General features: G+C 38.2%; 3 protein-coding genes across 3 annotated transcripts in view; 2 read left to right on the top strand and 1 right to left on the bottom strand.

Annotated features, from left to right (window-relative positions):
- The first annotated feature begins 2,963 nt into the window (after nt 1-2,963).
- Nucleotides 2,964-9,561, top strand: LOC139946147 (uncharacterized). The gene is made up of 3 exons (XM_071943765.1): nt 2,964-3,051; nt 5,004-5,094; nt 6,169-9,561. Exons 2-3 carry the CDS (start codon nt 5,004-5,006, stop codon nt 6,474-6,476), a joined length of 399 nt encoding a protein of 132 aa, XP_071799866.1. The 5' UTR covers nt 2,964-3,051; the 3' UTR covers nt 6,477-9,561.
- Nucleotides 9,562-11,640: 2,079 nt separating this feature from the next.
- LOC139945762 (uncharacterized) lies at nt 11,641-14,558 on the bottom strand. Its single transcript, XM_071943165.1, has 3 exons — nt 14,479-14,558; nt 13,412-13,502; nt 11,641-11,952 (listed from the first exon to the last, which is right to left on the bottom strand). Exons 2-3 carry the CDS (start codon nt 13,500-13,502, stop codon nt 11,642-11,644), a joined length of 402 nt encoding a protein of 133 aa, XP_071799266.1. The 5' UTR covers nt 14,479-14,558; the 3' UTR covers nt 11,641.
- A 5,150-nt stretch (nt 14,559-19,708) lies between these two features.
- LOC139945830 (glycogen debranching enzyme-like) overlaps nt 19,709-22,608 on the top strand; it is a 57,676-nt gene continuing 54,776 nt past the window's right edge. Inside the window, exons 1-2 of the mRNA XM_071943298.1 lie at nt 19,709-19,879; nt 22,253-22,354. Coding sequence (XP_071799399.1) covers nt 22,282-22,354 — 73 coding nt within the window. The 5' untranslated portion in view covers nt 19,709-19,879; nt 22,253-22,281. The remainder of the gene's footprint in view (nt 19,880-22,252; nt 22,355-22,608) is intronic.

Raw genomic sequence — 22,608 nt, 5'->3', positions numbered from 1 at the left:
AACTAATTCTTTCGTTAATCGAGCGCCCTCAACGTCAGGTTTTCGGGCGCTCCAATAATATCCTATGAAGACAGCTCTAACATGTCTTCATTCGGGTAAATTTCCCCTCTTTGTATTAGCTGTTAAAGTTTATCATCCAAGCTTGTCGTTCCCTAGACATGAGTTTGCAAAGTTAATGTCTTTAGAATCGTGCCTTTTATGCTCTTAGTTTGGTTACCGTTTTGTAAATATTGCCGATGTAAATAGTATTTAAGTCGTTTTCTTTCATGAATTGTTGTAATTATTCATTTGCTCTCGTTCAATCATTTTAGTATTGCCGATGTAAGTGGTATTTCGAGATGGCGCGGCCCACAAAGCCGTGGCGGGAACCGCAAACGTATTTAAGTCGTTTTCTTTCATGAAGTGTTTTGATTATTCATTTGCTCTCGTTCAATCGTTTCTTTTAGTAAACTTCGGTATGAATATTGTAAAGTGTTTAACTTCTCCCATAACCATGAAGACAGCTCTACAACATGTACTTCGATTGTCTTCATTATTACATATAATAAAACAATAGGAGAAGCCGAATCCTCAGAAGTGTAACGACCCTTAATTTAATGAGTGTCACACAATTCAAAAAGTGCATTGCAGTAAAGTGTAGTTGTCCATGATATCAGACAAAAGATGTGTAGAATACAGCAGTAATGAATTTATTAGTTACAACAAAATTTAAAAAATTAACGCTATGTAAAAACCAATCATCATTTAATGAGTGTCACACAATTCAAAAAGTGCATTCCAATAAAGTGTAGTTGTCCATGATATAAAAACAAAACATAAGTAAAGAATACAACAGTAGGGCTTAATGAATTTATTAATTAAAACAAAATTGAAAAATACTATGTAAAAACCAATCATCAGTTAATGAGTGTCGCACAACACAAAAAGTGCATTAAAGTGTAGTTGTCCATGAAATAAAAACAAAAGATGTAAAGAATACAGCAGTAATTAATTTATTAATTAAAACAAAATTAAAAAGGCCTCTAAATAGCCTAAGATCGCACCACAGAACATCTAAAATGCCGTAAAGGTTTCACACTCGATCGCGTGCTCACTCTTTGACAGATTTGCCCGGCCCCTAAAACTTGTGTCATAGATCCGCACCTGAAATTGATGCTGTTAACCCAAAACGTTCTTCTGCTGCTCACATTTTAAAGGATTTATGTTCTGTTCCATTATTTATGCCTCTTATTGGCCTAAGATTGCAACACAAAGCATCTAGAATGCAAACATTTCCCGGCCCCTTAAAGGAACACGTTGCCTTGGATCGGTCGAGTTGGTCTTTGAAAAGCGTTTGTAACCGTTTTTTATAAAATGCATATGGGTAGAAAGATGTTGTAAAAGTAGAATACAATGATCCACACAAACATGCCTCGAAATTGCGTGGTTTTCCTTTTACCTCGTCGACTAACACGTCGGCCATTTATGGGGGTCAAAATTTTGACTCCCATAAATGGCCGACCATGTTAGTTCGCACAGTAGAAGGAAAACCACGCAATTTCGAGGCAAACTTGTGTGGATCATTGTATTCTACTTTTATAACATCTTTCCAACCATATGCATTTTATAAAAAACGGTTACAAACGCTTTTGTTTTGACCAACTCGTCCGATCCAAGGCAACGTGTTCCTTTAAGCGGGCCCGGACCCATGCCGTAAAGATTTCACACTCGCGTGCTCACTCTTTGACAGATTTGCCCGGCCCCTAAAACTTGTGTCATAGATCCGCACCTGAAGATCCTGTTAACCCAAAAGGGTCTACTGCTGCTCACATTTTAAAGGTTTTATGTTCTGTTCAATTCGTTATGCCTCTTGTTGGCCTAAGATTGCACCACAGAGCATCTAGAATCAGTATGCAAAATTGTCTCGGGCCCTTAGGCGGGCCCGGACCCCAGGCCGTAAAAGGCTTCGCGTTCCGCTTTAATAGATTTGGGTTTTATTCAATTATAAAAACAATCGTCAAAGATCAACTATATTTGTAATTGCGCTGAGCATTCTTCGTGTGAACGAAGAAGCAATTCTTCACCCTGGTGTCATGAGAGCACGCATCAAGCCCCATGGCTACGTTAGTAGACCCTGACATTTCCATTTCGAAATAGTTCATGCGAGAAAGAATCCAATGACTGGAGTTGGATGAGTTTGAGTCGAAAAACCAGCCCTGAGCCCCAACAAGCCACTCGAAAAACTTGCCTGACAGCAAGTTCTGCAGACAGAGTCTCTATTTACTGATATGGCGGTACCCAATTAATTCAAGCATTTTGATTGGCTTTAAATAAGGGAATCAATGTGTGGTGAAGAGGTTTTCAACTAGTAGTTTAATCCCAACGAGGCCTGGTTCTTGATATTATTTTACCGAGACAAAGTCGAGGTAAATTATCAAGAACCAGGCCTCGGCGGGTTTAAACCACTAGTTGAAAATCGATTCAACACACTTTGATTCCCATTCATAAATACCTTTTCGGTCAGAAAAATTAACACTTTTTGGTCAATAGTAAAATAAATGCAATATTGTTAATTGTTCAATGATTTCTTTCAACACAACACCCCTCCAGCTATTAAATGGTAAAGCCCTCCGCCGCCCTCGGGTGAACAAATAAGGGAATACTGTGCGCGTTGCGTTGTGGCACAACTGTTTCAGCCGTTGCTCTCGACCAATAGGAATGAAGAAACTGTCTGATAAGAACAGGTGCAAGCTCGCGTGGCACGCCCGTGTTTCATAACTTTTTACTGGTCATAAACAAAGGTTTATACACAGCCACGTGACGCGCTCTCCACAATAGGAATGCTGAGGTATTTATGTATGTTGTTTCACGTGACAAGACAAGTCACTTCATCTTCACCCGCTGACCAATAGGAATGATTTGTTTGCCAGTTGTCGGTTATAAAAAGTGAGACTAGGTTTTAGTCGAAGTCAGAGCCAGCACCGAGTAAGAGGGACATCAAATCTGCCAAACCGAGAGACTGTATTTCACCACCAGGGTCAGATAAAGATTAAACTTCCATCAAATTTCAAGGTATGTTTAAATTTATGAAGATCTCATATAAATCATATTTTGTTTTATCAAATTTAGTTTATTGGTTGTCTATGTTGGATCGAATGTGACTGTATCGCCATGAATTCTTCTTAAAATCGACGATCATGTTTAAACGAAAAAACTTTCACACTATTTGTAACCAACTTGCTTAAGTTTTTCTCATTGGAACATTTTCTCATTAGACATTGAACAATATTAAGGATAGGCCTACGTAACTTCGAGTCTGTGTTAAAAATTTCCGTAAATTTACGGACTCCGTAAAGTGAAATATTTCGTAATTTTTCCTCTTTTTTTTACGGACTTTCCGTAAATGCAAATATTAAATATGCTAATTAGCGTAATTACAATCAACCACATTTGCCCAAACACCCGCACATAATAAAGTACATGTAAGTACATTGTATTTCAGCCACAACCGTGTACGCATGTACAAACCCGCGTTAAGGGACTTTATATTTTACGGAGTGAAACCACTTTTCCGGTAAAAAAATTACTGCAGGAAAACGGAATTGTATTTTGTTGATCTCAGCAAAATTACCGGAAAGGTTGTTACATTCCGTAAAATATAAAGTCCAAAGCTTGTACATGTTTACACGGTTGTGGTCGGATGTTAGCATAATTACCATTTGCATTTACGGGAAGTCAGTGAAAACAACGGCGAAATTAAGGATTAATTCACTTTACGGGGTCCGCAAAAATACGGATATTTCTTACAGCGTGGGGTGTAAGAATGACCTAAAATATGTCATATTTTGTTGAAATGCCGATGAATGAAAACAAATCGTCCATTGAAATAATTAGCTGCGATAGTATTTTTTCACACTATTGGTAATTGTCAAATACTAGTCTTCACCGTTGGTGTATTTCAACATACGCATAAAATAACAAACCTGTGAAAATTTGAGTTCAATCGCTCGTCGTAGTTGCGAGATATTAATGAAAGAAAAAAAAACATCCTTGTCGCACCGTGGTCACACGAAGTTTTGTGCTTTCAGATGCTTGATTTCGAGACCTCAAATTATAAATATTATGAGGTCTCGAAATCAAATTTGTGAAATATTACCGCTTTCTCGAAAACTACGTCACTTTAGAGGGAGCTGTTTCTCACTATGTTTTATACTATCAACCTCTCCCCATTACTCGTAATCAAGAAAGGGCTTATGATGATAAATATTTTGAGTAATTACCAATAGTGTCCACTGCCTTCAAAGGCACTTGACACTGTTTATTTGGTTTGCGGAAACACCATGTGTGTATTTACTTGCCAGGTAGAGTTACAGAGAACTGTCTTGCTTTATTATACTGCCGCGGAGTAGATAATCGGAGGTTCGGGAGACTTCTCAGCTCTGAAAAGAACTGACCTGCTTTTAACTATTACCAGGGCCGATGGTATAAAATTGACTGGACTACTTACTACTTTAGCTTATAGGATCGTAATTAACTGTACTGCCGCGGAGTCAGTTCTGAATTGGTCTCAACGTTTCGACTAGCTTGCTCTAGTCATCGTCAGGAGACTGCACAGGACAAAATTGCGAAGATTTTGACTCAATTGGTCATGGAAGTTAGAATAGTGAAAGAAAAAAACACTTGTTGCACATATATTATGTGTGTATACTTTCAGTGCCCAATAAAATGGCTAATAACACTATGAGTGCACTGCAGGATGTGTTTTGTAATGTGCCCACCATTATCTCAAAATTGGCAGCGAGGCCGGGGATGCGCTGAAATTTGCGCTTGTCACCTCTCAAGAAATTGCAACTTTGATGGGGCTAATTTCACACTTGTCTATACAAAAAAGTTACATATTATTTTTAATTTGCAAGAAATGTTCTCTTGCTACATACACTCATAGTGTGACTCTTTAGATCAATGACAGCAAATTTGTGATTTTTTTTTTGCATGAATTAAGCAGAAAACATTCTTCGTTACAGATGGCTACTCGGATCGTTATGATGGTGTTGGTCGCTGCGGCGATGGTGGGTCTCGCCTTTAGCAAATGTCCCGCTGTACCCTGGGGGAGACGTAAGTAAAATAAGATGGAAGTTTATCAAGACGCTCATAAGTAGGATTTGAAACTTTGCATAGTGGCATACGATAGAGTACGTTTGCAGTAACAACAATAGGATCCTGAGTAGGACCTCCAAGTTTTTCCCGCCTTCGTGCATCACAAGCTATACACAACACAATGTCCACAGATGTACATTAAACTCACTCAGTTTTAAAATAATGATCGAAGAAAGCTTCCCTAAAAGAAACACGTTGCCTTGGATCGGACGAGTTGGTCTATAAAAAGCGTTTATAACCGTTTGTTATAAAATGCATATGGTTGAAAAGATGTTTTAAAAGTAGAATACAATGATCCACACAATTAATTTGCCTCGAAATTGCGTGGTTTTCCTTTTACTTAGCGAACTAACACGGTCGGCCAAATATGGGAATCAAAAATTTGACTCCCATAAATGGCCGACCGTGGTAGACGACGAGGTAAACGGAAAACCGTGCAATTTCGAGACGTGTTTGTGTGGATCATTGTATTCTACTTTTACAGCATCTTTCTACCCATATGCATTTTATTAAAAACGGTTATAAACGCTTTTCAAAGACCAACTCGACCGATCGAAGGCAACGTGTGCCTTTAAAATATTACTTGCTGATGTGCTGTAGTTTTTGAAAAATGGGAAAAACAAGTCAAGAAAATAATTTATTGCCGTCTCTAAAAACGTAAATTATTTTAGAAAACGTATTTTCGTGACATCGTTTTACTCATTTCTCAAAAACTACATCACCTCAGCTCGTAATATTTTAAGGTAAGCTTTCTACTATCATTATCTTCAAACGTTTAATTTAAATCTGTGGACATTGTGTTTTGTGTTAAAACAAGTACCCAATCCTGCAGCATGCAGCATGAGCATAGCTGATCGAAACGTTGAGTTGAAACTTGAAACTTGCGGTTCTTTTCAGAACCATCCCAATTAATTTAGTTTATCATTACATGGTGTTACCGCAAACATTTATGATAAGACAGTTACATACAGTTTCTGTTCGTACAACATTGACAGAGCAAGAGCTGACTTTGTTCGTTCCTTTCCTTCGCAGATGGCTGGCCACTACTGTCTGATCAAAAGTTCCTAACCACACCATTGACCGCTCCTATAAAGTACTGTAGTATGTGCGGCATGCAACTCTGCACGATGCCTCAATTGCATGAAGCTTACATGACTGGCTTCAGATCGGTGGAAAGGGGTGTGGCGTTCGCTAAGGAGGGATTCGGCGTTAATTTCAGTAACTGCCTGACCAGTGTAGGATGTTATCTCATGATAGATAGTCCTGGCGGAGTAAAATCCGGTGTTATTACCTATGAAAGAGTCAAGATGGTTGCAAAGGCGTGGTGTTGCGGCAAGTAAAAAGTTTTATACGACCAACCTCTCCCCATTACTCGTTATCAAATAAGGTCTTATGCTAATAATTATTTTGAGTAATTACCAATAGTGTCCACTGCATTTAAAGGCACTGGACACCATTGGTAACTACTCAAATTAATTATTAGCATAAAACCTTACTTAGTATAACGAGTAATGGAGAGCTGTTGATAGTACAAAACATTGTGAGAAACGGCTCCCTCTGAAGTAGCGTAGTTTTCGAGAAAATTGTTTTCGAGAAAATTATTTTCCACTAAAATAATTAATTGAATTTGATTTCGAGACCTCAGAATTAGATTTTGAGGTCTCGAAATCAAGCATCTAAAAGCACACAACTTCGTGTGACAAGGGTGTTTTTTCTTTCATTCTCGCAACTTCGACGACCAATTGAGCTTAAAGGCAATGGACACTATTGGTAATTACTCAATATAATTATTAGCATAAAACCTTATTTGGTGACGAGTAATGGGGAGAGGTTGATGGTATAAAACATTGTGAGACACGGCTCCCTCGGAAGTGTCATCGAGAAAGAAGTAACTTTCCACGAATTTGATTTCAAGACCTCAAGTTTAGAACTTCAGGTCTCAAAATCAACCATCTCAACGCACACAACTTCGTGTGACAAGGGTGTTTTTTCTTTCATTCTTATCTCGCAACTTCGATGACCGATTGAGCTCAAATTTTCACAGGTTTGTTATTTTATGCATATGTTGAGATACACCAACTATGAGGGCTAGTCTTTGATAATTACCAATAGTGTCGACTGCCTTTAAATTTTCACAGATTTGTTATTTCATGCATATGTTGAGATACACCAAGTGAGAAGACTGGTCTGTGACAATTACCAATAGTGTCCAGTGTCTTTAAGTGTCTTGCCTAAGGACACAAGTGTCACGGCTGGGGATTCGAACCGATAATGGTCATGTTTTACCCAGGTAACTTCACACATAATGATGTTATTAACTCTGTTCCATTTGACACCATGTTCAATTGAGACGTTTCTGAGATTGTTTTCTTTTTCCTCAAACCTGGCGTACAAACATTGCAAACAATCAACTACACATTCGCTTACCCATCTTTTGTCATTTTGTTTTAATGAAATTATTTCCAATATCCAAAAGGGCCCAAGTTCTACCAATCAAATTTGGAAGGCTTATTGTTCTGTTTCGTTTGCCATTAGGCCTCTAAATAGCCTAAGATCGCACCACAGAGCATCTAAAATACCGTAAAGGTTTCACACTCGCGTGCTCACTCTTTGACAGATTTGCCCGGCCCCTAAAACTTGTGTCATAGATCTGCACCTGAACTTGATGCTGTTAACCCAAAACGTTCTTCTGCTGCTCTTATTTTAAAGGATTTATGTTCTGTTCCATTATTTATGCCTCTTATTGGCCTAATATTGCAACACAGAGCATCTAGAATGCAAACAAATTCCGGCCCTTAAAGCCATTGGACCCTTTCGGTTCAGACAGATTTACAAATAACTTACAGGGTTTACAAAAGGTAGTGGTGAAAGACTTCTCTTGAAATATTAGTCAATTAAAAGCTTTACTTTTTGAGAAAACAGTAAAACAATATCAATTCTCGATAGCGAGAATTACGGATTTATTTTAAATACATGTCATGACACGGCCGGCCAAACGCGCGGATACAAGGGTGGGTTTTCCCGTTATTTTCTCCCGACTCTGATGGCCGATTGAGCCTAAATTGTCACAGGTTTGTTAATTGATATAGAAGTTGTGATACACGAAGTGTGGGCCTTGGACAATACTGTTTACCGAAAGGGTCCAATGGCTTTAAGCGGGCCCGGAACCATGCCGTAAAGGTTTCACACTCGCGTGCTCTCACTCGTTGACAGAGTTGCCCGGCCCCTAAAACTTGTGTTATAGATATCCGCACCTAAAGATGATGTTAACCCAAAGGGTCTACTGCTGCTCGTATTTTAAAGATTTTTTGTTCTGTTCCATTCTTTATGTTATTAACATAAAACCTTATTTTGATAACGAGTAATGGGGAGAGGTTGGTCGTATAAAACATTGTGAGAAACGGCTCCCTCTGTAGTGGAGTAGTTTTCGAGAAAGAAGTAATTTTCCACGATTTGATTTCGAGACCTCAGATTTAAAACTTGAGGTCTCGAAATCAAGCATCTGAAAGAACACAACCAATAGTGTCCAGTGTCAAATTATCACAAAATACACCAAGTGAGAAGACAGGTCTTTGACAATTACCAATAGTGTCCAGTGTCTCTAAGTATTATTATTATAATATATAAATACGTGTTGCCTATTAAGAGCCCATGTACAAAATATGTGCACAAACTAAGACTGTTGTTGCTATATTTTAGTTTTATTTGTACTGCATAAAATTATGAGAGTAATAACTTATTTTAATTGTATACCTTCTTTGTTTGAATGAGTATTTAAATGTTTGAGTTCAACATAAGTAGGCCTATTCATTAATTTAATATAAGCCAACATTCCCACCGACGGATACTAATTCGATATATCTTTTAAAAAACAAATAATACTTGACCCACACAGTGATTTCCTTGTCATTTGATTGGTGGATCTCACGTGTCATCCATTATTTTTGCAACTCATTTACTGCCCCGACAATGCACAGATTTGTATTGGAGTCCAATAACGAGTATCTCTCGGTCGCTTTGCAGCGTCGTTCCCAAACATAATCGTTCCCGCCCGTTTCGTGATATGGAATTTAGTCCAGATTAAATCTTCTTTGATAATATTCTACGGCGATACTAGACTGGTTCCCCTGTATTTACCCGCCCGAGCCTCGGGTGTGATATCAGATGTGGGGCTTATACAGTTAGCCTGAACATTGTGACGTCATACAATCCCCGTACATGATAGACTTTCATCTACATTCATTTTACATGAAGTACAGCTGCTAAACGCCGCCTCGGACCAATCAAAATACAGATATGGAACGCTTACGTCACTATGCACGTTATCCAATGAAATCATTGTAGTTTATATAGGGTGCGTTCGTTTAGCTTCCCTGGGTCGACCCCGATGTTGCGTATTATATTTTTTTTCCGGGACGAACGTGGGCACACGATTACCCCACGTTCGTCCTCGAACCAGGAAAAAACCACAGACACGTCACCACGTGAGCCTTCCTGTGGTGACGTCAGTGCACCTCGGGCCAGCCCCAAGAGCCCCACTTGTGGATTGGGTCACTTGGGGCTGGCCCGAGGTGCACTGACGTCACCACGGGAAGGCTCACGTGGTGACGTGTCTGGGTTTATCGAGATAAACAGTGTTTATCAACTGATAAACACTGTTTATCGAAAAACTGTGTTTATCAAGCGATAAACAGAGTTTTTCGAAGTGATAAACAGAGTTTTTCGATATACACTGTTTATCAAGTGATAAACACGTTTTATAGAAAAACAGTGTTTATCGGGTCGATAAACACAGTTTTTCGATAAACACAGTTTATCACTTGATAAACAAGGTTTTTTGATAAACATAGTTTTTCGATAAACACAGTTATTCGCCAACGCCAAATGCTCATTAATTCGATAAACTCTGTTTATCACTTGCTGAAGAGTTTCTCGATAAACTATGTTTATCACTCGATAAACACAGTTTCGGCGATAAACATAGTTTTTCGATAAACAGTGTTTATCAGTTGATAAACAGAGTTTTTCGATAAACAGCGTTTATCAACTGATAAACACTGTTTAACGAATTATTGGGCATCTGGCGTAAGCGTGAAACTGTGTTTATCGACCGATGAACACTGTTTTTCGATTAACCGTGTTTATCACGAGATAAACACCGTTTATCAAATTATTGGGCATCTGGCGTCGGCGTGAAACTGTGTTTATCGACCGATAAACACTATTTTTCGATAAACCGTGTTTATCACTTGATAAACACTGTTTATCGAACTATTGGGCATCTGGCGTCTGCGTTAAACTGTGTTTATCGACCGATAAACACTGTTTTTTCGATAAACCGTGTTTATCACTTGATAAACACTGTTTATCAAATAATTGGGCATCTGGCGTCGGCGTAAAACTGTGTTTATCAGTCGATAAACATAGTTTTTCGATAAACAGTGTTTATCAGTCGATAAACATAGTTTTTCGATAAACAGTGTTTATCACTTGATAAACACTGTTTATCACTTGATAAACACTGTTTATCGAATTATTGGGCATCTGGCGTCGGCGTGAAACTGTGTTTATCAGTCGATAAACATAGTTTTCGATAAACAGTGTTTATCACTTGATAAACAGTGTTTATCACTTGATAAACCATGTTTATCAAATTATTGGACATCTGGCGTCGGCGTAAAATTGTGTTTATCAGTCGATAGACATAGTTTTTCGATGAACAGTGTTTATCAGTCGATAAACAGAGTTTTTCGATAAACAGTGTTTATCACTTGATAAACACTGTTTATCGAATTATTGGGCATCTGGCGTCGGCGTAAAACTGTGTTTGTCAGTCGATAAACAGAGTTTTTCGATAAACACTGTTTATCAATTGATAAACAGTGTTTATCGAATTATTGGGCATCTGGCGTCGGCGTGAAACTGTGTTTATCAGTTGATAAACACAGTTTTTCTCGATAAACAGTGTTTATCAACTGATAAACACTGTTTATCGAATTATTGGGCATCTGGCGTCGGCGTAAAACTGTGTTTATCGACCGATAAACACTGTTTTTCGATAAACCATGTTTATCACTTGATAAACAGTGTTTATCGAAAAACTCTGTTTATCACCTCGAAAAACTCTGTTTATCGCTCGATAAACATAGTTTTTCGATAAACAGTGTTTATCAGTCGATAAACAGTGTTTATCAGTCGATAAACAGTGTTTATCGAAAAACTCTGTTTATCACCTCGAAAAACTGTGTTTATCGCTTAATAAACATAGTTTTTCGATAAACACTGTTTATCAGTTGATAAACAATGTTTATCTCGAAAAACAGTGTTTATCGGTCGAAAAACAGTGTTTATCGGCGATAAACAGTGTTTATCGATGATAAACAGTGTTTATCGAATTATTGGGCATATGGCTTGCCATAGGCATTGGGACTGAAAATAAAAGGACTCTCACGGGATTGGGACACTATAGTCAAGTCTATCAGATTCATGTGACGTGGTCCACTTTTTACTTTTTGCCGCAACACCACGCGCTTGCAAAATTCGTGAGTCTTCTAAAGGTAATAAAACCGCTTGTTTTTCCGTTAGGATCAGTCGACCAGACATAACATCCAACTCTGGAACTGCATTCATTTAAATTTACGGCGAATCCCTCCATAGCGAACATCACACTCTTTCTCGGCGATCTGAAGCCATTTATGTAAGCTTCATGCAATTGAGCTAACGTGCAGAGTTGCATGCCGCACATATCACAGTACGACCGAGCATCGCTCAATGGTTTGGCTTTGAACGTTTGATCAGACAGTTGTGGCCAGCCATCTGCGAAGTAAAGGAACGAACAAAGTCAGCTCTTGCTCTGTCAATGTTGTACGAACAGAAACTGTATGTAACTGTCTTATCATAAATGTTTGCGGTAACACCATGTAATGATAAACTAAATTAATTGGGATGGTTCTGAAAAGAACCGCAAGTTTCAAGTTTCAACTCAACGTTTCGATCAGCTATGCTCTGATCGTCTTCTGGAGAAAGCAGGACTCTCGTGCTGCATGCTGCAGGATTGGGTACTTGTTGTAACTCAAAACACAATGTCCACAGATTTAAATTAAACGTTTGAAGATAATGATAGAAGAACGCTTACCTTAAAATATTATGAGCTGAGGTGTAGTTTTTGAGAAATGAGTAAAACGATGTCACGAAAATACGTTTTACATGCTAAAATAATTTACGTCTTTAGAGACGACAATAAGTTATTTTCGTGACTTGTTTTACCCATTCTTTTCAAGTAATATTTTAAGGGAAGCTTTCTTCGATCATTATTTTCAAACTGTGTGAGTTTAATGTAAATCTGTGGACATTGTGTTTAGTGTCCTAAGTACTCAGACCCAAGGGTCTATGTAACTTTTGTAGGACAAAAACACTGTCTACAGATTTACACTTAACTTACACAGTTTGAAGATAATGATAGTAGAAAGCTTCCTTGAAAATATTACGTGCTGAGGTGCTGTAGTTTTTGTGAAATGACTAAAACAATGTCATGGAAATACTTTCGTCTCATGAGACAAAAATTATTTTAATCATTTACAAACATATTTTCATGACATTGTTTTACTCGTTGCTCAAAAACTACAGCACCTTAGTAAGTAATATTTGAAGTGAAGCTTTCCACTATCATTATCTTCAAACCCTGTAAATTTAATGTAAATCTATGGACATCTTGAAAAGGTATCTAAATCCTTTAAAGCCATTGGACACTTTCGGTACAGAAAATAATATAAAAGTTCACAGATTTACAAATAACTTACAGGGTTTACAGAAGGTAATGGTGAAAGACTTCTCTTGAAACATTGTTCCATGAATTGCTTTACTTTTTGAGAAAACATTAGAGCATTATCAATTCTCGGTATCGAGAATTACGGATAAGTTATTTTAACCACAAGCCCATGTCATGACACGGCGAAACGTGCGGAAACAAGGGTGGGTTTTCCTGTTATTTTCTCCCGACTCCGATAACCGATTGAGCCTACATTTTCACAGGTTTGCTATTTTATTTAGAAATTGTGATACACAAAGTGTGGGCCTTGGGCAATACTGTTTACCGAAAGTGTCGAATGGCTTTAAGTAATGTTGGAGCGGATTAGCTTTGTGATGCACGAAGGCGGGAAAAAAGAGGTCCTACCCAGGACCCTACTGCAAACGTATACTCTATCGTATGCCACCATGCAAAGTTTCAAATCCTACTTATGAGCGTCTTGATAAACTTCCATCTTATTTTACTTACGTCTCCTCCAGGGTACAAAGCGACACGCGCTCATAGCGACACCCACCATCGCCGCAGCGACCAACACGATCATAACGATCCGAGTAGCCATCTGTAACGAAAAATGTTTTCTGCTTAATTCGTGCCAAAAAATCACAAATTTGCTGTCATTGAGAACAGTTTTTGCAAAGACAATTAAGACATTTTATAGACAATAATTAAGTGTGAAAGTAGCTCCTTCACATCAGTAATGAACAGTGTTGCAATTTCTTGAGAGGTGACCAGCGCAATTTTCAGCGCATCCCCGGCCTCGCTGCCAATTTTGAGATAATGGTGGGCACATTACATAACTCATCCTACAGTGCACTCATAGTGTTATTAGCCATTTTATTGGGCACTGAAAGCACACACACATATTACATGTGCAATAATTGTTTTTTCTTTCACTATTCTAACTTCCATGACCAACTGAGTCAAAATCTTCGCAGATTTGTTATCTTTTATGCATAATGTTGAGACACACCAAGTAAGAATACTGGTCTTTGGCATTTTACTTAAGGTGTTCAGTGCCTTTAAAGGCAGTGGACACTATTGGTAATTGTCAAAGACCATTCTTCTCACTTGGTGTATCTTAACATATGCATAAAATAACAAACCTGTGAAAATTTGAGTTTAATTTGTCGTCGAAGTTGCGAGATATGAATGAAATAAAAAACCACCCTTGTCACACGAAGTTGTGTGCTTTCAGATGCTTGATTTCGAGACCTCAAATTCTAAACTTGAGGTCTCGAAATCAAATTCGTGGAAATTACTTCTTTCTCGAAAACTACGTCACTTCAGAGGGAGCCGTTTCTCACAATGTTTTGTATTATCAACCTCTCCCCATTACTCATTACCAAGTGAGGTTTTTTGCTGATTATTATTTTGAGTAATTACCAATAGTGTCCACTGCCTTTAATACATGATCGTTGATTTTAAGAAGATTCATTGCGATACAGTTACAGTCGACCCCACATAGTCAAGCAACAAACTAAAGTTGATAAAGCAAAAAAGGATATTATATGAGATCATCAAACATGAAAACATACCTTGAATGTTGACTGAAGTTTAATCTTTATCTGACCCTGGTGAAATACAGTCTCTCGATTTGGCAGATTTGATGCCCCGCTTACTCGGTGCTGGCTCTGACTTTGACTAAAACCTAGACGGTCTCACTTTTTATAACAGACAACTGGCAAACAAACAATTCCTATTGGTCAGCGGGTGAAGATGACGTGACTTGTCTGGTCACGTGAAACAACATTTAAAGCCAACCAAAATGCTTGAGTGGCTTGTCGGGGCTGGTTTTTCGACTCAAACTCATCCAACTGTCATTGGGTTCTTTCTCGCATGAACGATTTCGAAATGGAAATGTCAGGGTCTACGAGGTGTATATAGCCATGGGGCTTGATGCGTGCTCTCATGACACCGGGTGAAGAATTGCTTCTTCGTTCACAGGAAGAACGCTCAGAAAAAAGACCAGCGCGAGCGGCGAAGCCAAAATGGTGCGCCGCCAAAAAAAAGTAGACAGATGTCAAAAAGTAAAACTTTCAATATCAGAGAAAAATTCAACCAGCATTTTAACTTGTCAGTTTTTCATTAATCTCATTACTGTACAACGAATAAAATCACAATTTTATAAAACTTAATATACTTAAATTAGATAAATAAAATTAAAACACCCCTTACAAATATTCTGCCTTTCCATTGGTTTAGAGCGCGTCACATGATATGTTGCACTTTTACTAAGACGACGGCCGTGTGATAGTGCATCGGTTTGCCATGTCATAGTGCATCGGTTTGCCGTGCGCTAGTCCGAAGACTACCACACGGCGTGCAGTACCCACAGGTCCGTTGCGTGTACGGGGATGATAAATTAATAGTCTGTAACCATTTCAGATTACATGACACTACACGCAGCACAGTAAAAGTTTTCGCAATCTGTATTTGCGTCGTCCGTGGATTGTAGCATTCAGGTCTGTAACTTAATAGTACAGTATTTAGAAATGTTTGGGGTGTTATATAACATTTAGCTGTTGCAGACAATAATTACCAACCAAAAGGACCTATTGGTATGCACAAAATTGTTAATTATCTGACATTTCGACCGTTGCAGAGTTTTTCTCGAACGCAACAAACAAGAACAGGTAACTGCAACATAAACAGGAGTTTTCCATTCGATTTCAAAATTCTTGTGTCATTGAGATTAAATAAATAAGGAGAAAATGAGCAATTTAATTACTCAACCGAATTGATATTTTAAAGAAACAGAATACTTTTATTTTATTTTTATTTCGTGCTAAAATGTATCGACCCTACCTCCATTGTTATTGTTTTTTACATAGCATTTTAAAATTTTGTTTTAATTAATAAATTAATTACTGCTGTATTCTTTACATCTTTTGTTTTTATTTCATGGACAACTACACTTTAATGCACTTTTTGTGTTGTGCGACACTCATTAACTGATGATTGGTTTTTACATGGTATTTTTCAATTTTGTTTTAATTAATAAATTCATTAAGCCCTCCTGTTGTATTTCTCACTTATCTTTTGTTTTTATATCATGGACAACTACACTTTATTGGAATGCACTTTTTGAATTGTGTGACACTCATTAATTGATGATTGGTTTTTACATATCATTAATTTTTTTAATTTTGTTTTAATTAATAAATTCATTACTGCTGTATTCTACACATCTTTTGTCTGATATCATGGACAACTACACTTTACTGCAATGCACTTTTTGAATTGTGTGACACTCATTAAATTAAAGGCAGTGGACAATATTGGTAATTACTCAAAATAGTTATTAGCATGATAAAACCTTTCTTGGTGACGAGTAATGGGGAGAGGTTGATAGTATAAAACATTGTGAGAAACGGCTCCCTCTGAAGTGCCTTAGTTTTCGAGAAAGAAGTAATATTCCACGAATTTGATTTCGAGACCTCAGATTTAGGACATGAGGTCTCGAAATCAACCATCTAAACGCACACAACTTCGTGTGACAAGAGTTATTTTTTCTTTCATTATTATCCCGCATGTTCGATGACCGATTGAGCTCAAATTTTCACAGGTTTGTTACTTTATGCATACGTTAAGATATACCAACTGTGAAGGCTTGTCTTTGACAATTACCATTAGTGTCCACTGCCTTTAAGGGTCGTTACACTTCTGAGGATTCGGCTTCTCCTACTGTTTTATTATCTGTAAGAATGAAGACAATCGAAGTACATGGTATAGAGCTGTCTTCATTTATTCATATCAAAGTTACTTAAAAGAAATGTCTGAACGAGAGCAAATAAATAATCAAAACAGTTCATAAAAGAAAACTTGATATAATTATTTAAACTAGGTAATGAAATGAACTACTAATTGATTTAATTTTGATCATGTACAACTTGTTGATAAAGTTTGCCTTTCTTTGGTATGGACTTAATACAATACTGGTACTCTACCGCAAGCTACGGACAAAACAAAAACGACTGCGAAGAAAGTAGTCAGCTTGAAAATGTAGACCTATTATAAATAGTAGATGGAGTAATCTTAAAAATCGGGGACAAACCACTAAAGTCTTAAAGGCAGTGGACACATTGGTAGTCCCTCAAAATAATTATATGCATAAAACCTTTCTTGGTGACCAGTAATGGAGAGAGGTTGATGGTATAAAACATTGTGAGAAACGGCTCCCTCTGAAGTGCCATAGTTTTCGAGAGAGAAGTAATTTTCCACGAATTTGATTTCGAGACCTCAAGTTTAGAACTTGAGGTCTCGAAATCAACTATCTAAACGCACACATTTTCGTGTGACAAGGGTATTTTTTCTTTCATTATTATTTTGGAAGTTCGATGACCAATTGAGCTCAAATTTTCACAGGTTTGTTATTTTATGCATATGTTGAGATACAACAAGTGAGAAGACTGGTCTTTGACAGTTACCAATAGTGTCCACTGGTCGCACTGGTTTTACAAACCCAGTGATTTCATTGGACCGATGACGTCATTGAATCGATGACATCATTGGGTAAACGTGCAGTGACATAAGCTTGTCTATGTTTTGATTGGTCCGTGGTGATGTTTGTCATACTGCACTTTCGGTCGTCTGCATGGCAGCGTGTACGATGTGCTAGCTTCATGTGAAATTTGACTCTCATCTAGTAACAAGTGTGAATGTGGCGATATTCAAACACAGCGTGTGCTATATAGTCTGCCGTTTATTCTGTATAAAGGGTGACATTTACCAGAGTGGGTGCAGGTGTGTCTTAAAGGCAGTGGACACTATTGGTAATTACTCAAAATAATTATTGGAATAAAACCTTTCTTGGTGATGAGTTATGGGGAGAGGTTGATGGTATAAAACATTGTGAGAAACGGCTCCCTCTGAAGTGCCATAGTTTTCGAGAAAGAAGAAATTTTCCACGAATTTGATTTACCAATAGTGTCCAGTGTCTTAAAAATGGACATTGGTTCTTGTCACATAATTCATAGGTACATGGTTTACTATATTATAGGGTTACCTAAGCCTGGCAATAGCACAACCGCAAACCCACCAACTAAACCCTAACCCTGATTTGATTAAAGACACATGGACACTGTTGGTGTTAGTTTCAAAGACCAGTCTTCTCACTTGGTGAATCTCAACATAGTATGCATAAAATAACAAACCTGTGAAAATTTGAACTCGATTGGTCGTCGAAGTTGCGAGATAATAATGAAAGAAAAAACACCCTTGTCACACGAAGTTGTGTGCATTTAGATGGTTGATTTCGAGACCTCAAATTCTAAATCTGAGGTCTCGAAATCAAATTCGTAAAAAATAACTTCTTTCTCAAAAACTTTGTCACTTCAGAGGGCGCCGTTTCTCACACTGTTTTATACCATTCACCTCTATCCCCATTACTCTTCACCAAGCAAGGTTTTATGTTAAAAAATATATTGAGTAAAAAAAATAATTATCAAAAGTGTCCATCGGTGTTAAAGGAACACATTGCCTTGGATCGGACGAGTTGGTCAAAACAAAAGCGTTTGTAACCGTTTTTTATAAAATGCATATGGTTGGAAAGATGTTTTAAAAGTAGAATACAATGATCCACACAAGTTTGCCTCGAAATTGCGTGGTTTTCCTTCTACTGTGCGAACTAACATGGCCGGCCATTTATAAAAATGGGAGTCAAAATTTTGACCCCCATAAATGGCCGACGTGTTAGTCGACGAGGTAAAAGGAAAACCACGCAATTTCGAGGCATGTTTGTGTGGATCGTTGTATTCTACTTTTACAACATCTTTCTACCCATATGCATTTTATAAAAAACGGTTACAAACGCTTTTCAAAGACCAACTCGACCGATCCAAGGCAACGTGTTCCTTTAACAAAGTTCTATAACAATAAGCCTGACCAAAACTCTGCCATACTTACCCCTATAGTCCGCTTGACCATAACCCCAATAACCCTCACCCAGACTGTAAACCCTGACCCTTTTTACTCTAATGCTTATCCTAATGCGACCTATTATATGTTTTTTACACAGTTTGAGAATCACTTTATTCAGATGGTCGTCTTTATTCCATCTAGAGTTTCACATTATTGTGTGGCTCTTCCCAGAATGCAAAACACATTATACTCGTTCATTAATTTACCGTTAGCCATAAATAACCTGCTTGCCTCAGTTACGCTTCCAGAGACAATGGACTCGAGTTTGAGTGAATTTCGAGAAAAAAAGCTTCATAATTTTGTGTGATGTTATGCAAAAAAATGTTCAATTAATAAATAAATAAATAAATAAAATAGATTACATGCATTAACAATTCAATTAATCAAGAGTACTGGTATTTTATTTTTTTCTGACTTGTGACCGTTATTTGCATTAAAGGGCCCTCTGTTAACTAACTACACTTGCCATTTCACACCCTTTTTATTTTATCGGTTTCCAATCGACAAAGATAGCCGAATATAAAATCAAAAAATCAGAGATGGTTAATAATTGATAGTTAATCATATTTTTATCTATTATTATTATTGTTTTGACAATAGGGCCAAAACATTTTAATTAATAATAGTAGTAGGACCGTTAGTTGCTTATCTAGCGCCCTCTGTTGATTATATAAAACCTACCCTTGTCATTTCACAACCTTTTTTTCTCGGTTGCCATCAATCCAGTATTATTGATAATAGTAGCCGAGGGTGAAACGAACAAAAAAGAGACGAGGTTGAGAAAGAAACCGCAAACGGCTCCTCTGTGTTGTCTTTCCGTACGGACGTGTGAATGACATGGTGAATTCTGCCGGGTGCCTGGATTGATTATTCACACTCAAACTCAGGTGATATTTTTACTGGAGTTTCTTCCGTACTGTACGGCGGAAACACTGGCAGAAACAGTTCGCCAAAATATCACAGTTGTTTCTCTTCAGCAAATGAGTGGTCCACCACCACATAAAGAATAAGAAACAGGTAAGTGTCTGTCTGTCACTCAGTCAGTGTCAGTGTCACCAGTGTCTTGTCTGTTTTTAGTGTGGACCATGGGCTGTGGGTTTTAAAAATAAATCATTAATAAATAATGTGGTTTTACTATCTTAACTCTAAACTTAGTAGGCCCTAATAACATGGATGAATTTTTGGTAATAATATTAATAATTATATTTACTTGACGCCATCACACATCATGGGACGCCATCACACATCATGGGAGGAGGCGGTAGTCCAGGGCCCAATTTCATGGCTCTGCTTACTGTAGTGTAAGCACAGAATCGGCGCTTGCAGAAGCAGGGAATTCTGTGCTTACGGCAAGCGTATTTCACGGGTTAGCGAGTTGGGCTTCTGCGCGTGCGTACTTCACGTTACTAGGCATTCTACGCTTACATTACAAGGCTAGCGCAGAAATTGTCAATCATATCAATTATGTTAATAAAGTTAGCCTGGTTCACACTTCCTGCGAATGCGATTGCGGTACAAATTATGACTTATGAATTATGACAAATTCACAAGGAATAATTCAGTTGAATTGTGTAACTCCTGCAAAACATTCCCTGCGAAAACAGCCATGTGACATCAACATTTCCCTGCGCATTCACAGAAAGTATTAAACCAGCCATCGATTTCACCAAACTCTTCCTAACTTTGGATTCATCTTAGGACTTAGTTAGGACGGGTTCAGTTCCGTATCAAAATATGTAGGACGCATTGAAGCCATCCTAAGTTAGGACGGGTTACTCGTCCTAAGTCGAGTTAGGATTAATTTTGCGTTTCGTGAAATCGGGTTACTCGTCCTAAGTCGAGTTAGCATTAATTTAGCGTTTTCGTGAAATCGGCTGCAGGCTTTATAGTTTAGTCAGCCTGTGTGTTATGGTCTAGCACGCAGTTATAAAGTGGCTCAATCTCTGGTGTTTCTGGTTTCTATTCTATTCTATGAATGATGATTAGAACTGCTAGAACTATGATGACAGTTCCGCTATCGTCTCCAACTATGAGGTTTCAGTACCTTGCTTTTAAAAGGACACTTCAAACATATATACTCTGCTGATCAGAATCACCAGATAGCTTGAGTTCGGTGTACTCTAAAACTGCTCTGCCATGACATGCCAGCATATAGTGTAGTTTCAAGTCCCAATCTGGCAAGACAAGACAAACCATTATCGCTTTATCCTTCGAATGGGATGTACTACTATGTAAAGCCATCTACAGGCACGAGATTGAGGGATCAGACATACCATAGACTTTAGGTAGGGCGTAAGGTCATTGCACAGCAGAGCTGTCATGGCTGCGATGCTTGCAGGGAACGAACCATCTAGGGCCCAATTTCATGGCTCTGCTTACCGTAAGCACGGAATCGGCGCTTACGGAAGCAGGGAATTCTGTGCTTACGGCAAGCGTATTTCATGGGTTAGCGGCTAATTTGGGCTTCTGCGCATGCAAACTCCACTTTACTAGGCATTCTATGCTTACAAGTCTAGCCCAGAAATTCGGCGCTTGCACGTAAGCGGGGAATCGTGATCAAAAGCGCAGAATTCGGCGGTAAGCAGAGCCATGAGATTGGGCCCTGCAGTCTTGCATACATGTAAGATCTTGCAAAATAGTTTGACTGAGCATGTTTTGTGCACTCACATTTAACTACATTCATGACATTACAGGGAACGATTTTTTCCCAAATCTTTATGAAGCAACACTTCTAATTGCAATACTAGTATGTAAGCAAGTAGTAACTTTTCTGATTTAAAAGCAACATTTTGTGTAGCATTTTCCTATGCTCTACAACATTACACGTACAAGAAAAATTGAGTTACTCATCCTAACTTTACTCGTCCTAACTCGAGATAAGACGAGACCTAACTCTTTGTGAAATCGACGGCATCCCTCTCGAAGATGAAGGCCCAATGGCTACACCTTGTATTTGAATCAGACAGCAGAACTGTTGGCTTTGTGTACCAGGGCCAAATTTCGTTGCTCTGTTTAACGAAAAGCAACGCATTGACGGTTACGTAAGCAGGGAATTCCATGCTTACGTCAGTGTATTTAAAAGGTTAGTATATAATTTTTGCTTGTGGGTACATGTATGTGTACATGTATGGACTTCACATTACTAGGCATATTTCGCTTACACAGCTAGCACAGATATACGGCACTTTGCCCTGTAAGCTGAAAATGATGATCTTCAGCACAGAATTTAGCGTTTAAAACAGAGCCATGAATAAAGTGGGTCTATATCTACATCTATGTCGGTACTCGTCAACGCCTTTCAGCAACTAAAGGAGGGTCATGTCCCTGATGTATCTCAAACCGTTAGAACAAGAGCAAAGTTTAATGTGAACTGTCCTCTCTCTCTCACAGAATTCATCGGAGTTGGTCACCATTAAGCCATGGAACAGATTCGGCTTCAGACCCTCAATGACAAAGACCACAAAGATACAACTCTATACAGACTAAAGAAAGGTATGTGGTATAAACCCAAATTTTGTCCCCATTAAGAATAAACTAATTTTAGTAAACTTGCAGGGGTCGATTTCACAAATTGCATGAAGAGTCCTAAGTTAGGACGAGTAACTGGTCCTAACTCGAGATAAGACTAGTCCTAACTCTTTGTGAAATCCACCCCAGTACAGCTATAACAATTCTCTTTGATGGAGTGTTGGCTCTGAAAAACAGGTAGTTTGGTCTTGATGTTTCGAACAGTACTCTGCTCGTCC

The sequence above is a fragment of the Asterias amurensis genome, chromosome 13 (assembly GCF_032118995.1).
Source record: "Asterias amurensis chromosome 13, ASM3211899v1".
NCBI lineage: Eukaryota > Metazoa > Echinodermata > Asteroidea > Forcipulatida > Asteriidae > Asterias > Asterias amurensis.
The sequence above is the reverse complement of the archived record's forward strand: the minus strand, read 5'-3'. Positions and strand labels throughout refer to the sequence as shown.

Bases quoted from the DNA above. Each gene is read 5' to 3' on its own strand.
- LOC139946147 (XM_071943765.1), top strand. From the start codon at position 5,004: ATGGCTACTCGGATCGTTATGATGGTGTTGGTCGCTGCGGCGATGGTG. The intron at 5,095-6,168 runs GTAAGTAAAATA...TTTCCTTCGCAG, and splicing joins CGCTGTACCCTGGGGGAGAC to ATGGCTGGCCACTACTGTCT.
- LOC139945762 (XM_071943165.1), bottom strand. From the start codon at position 13,502: ATGGCTACTCGGATCGTTATGATCGTGTTGGTCGCTGCGGCGATGGTG. The intron at 11,953-13,411 runs GTAAGTAAAATA...TTTACTTCGCAG, and splicing joins CTTTGTACCCTGGAGGAGAC to ATGGCTGGCCACAACTGTCT.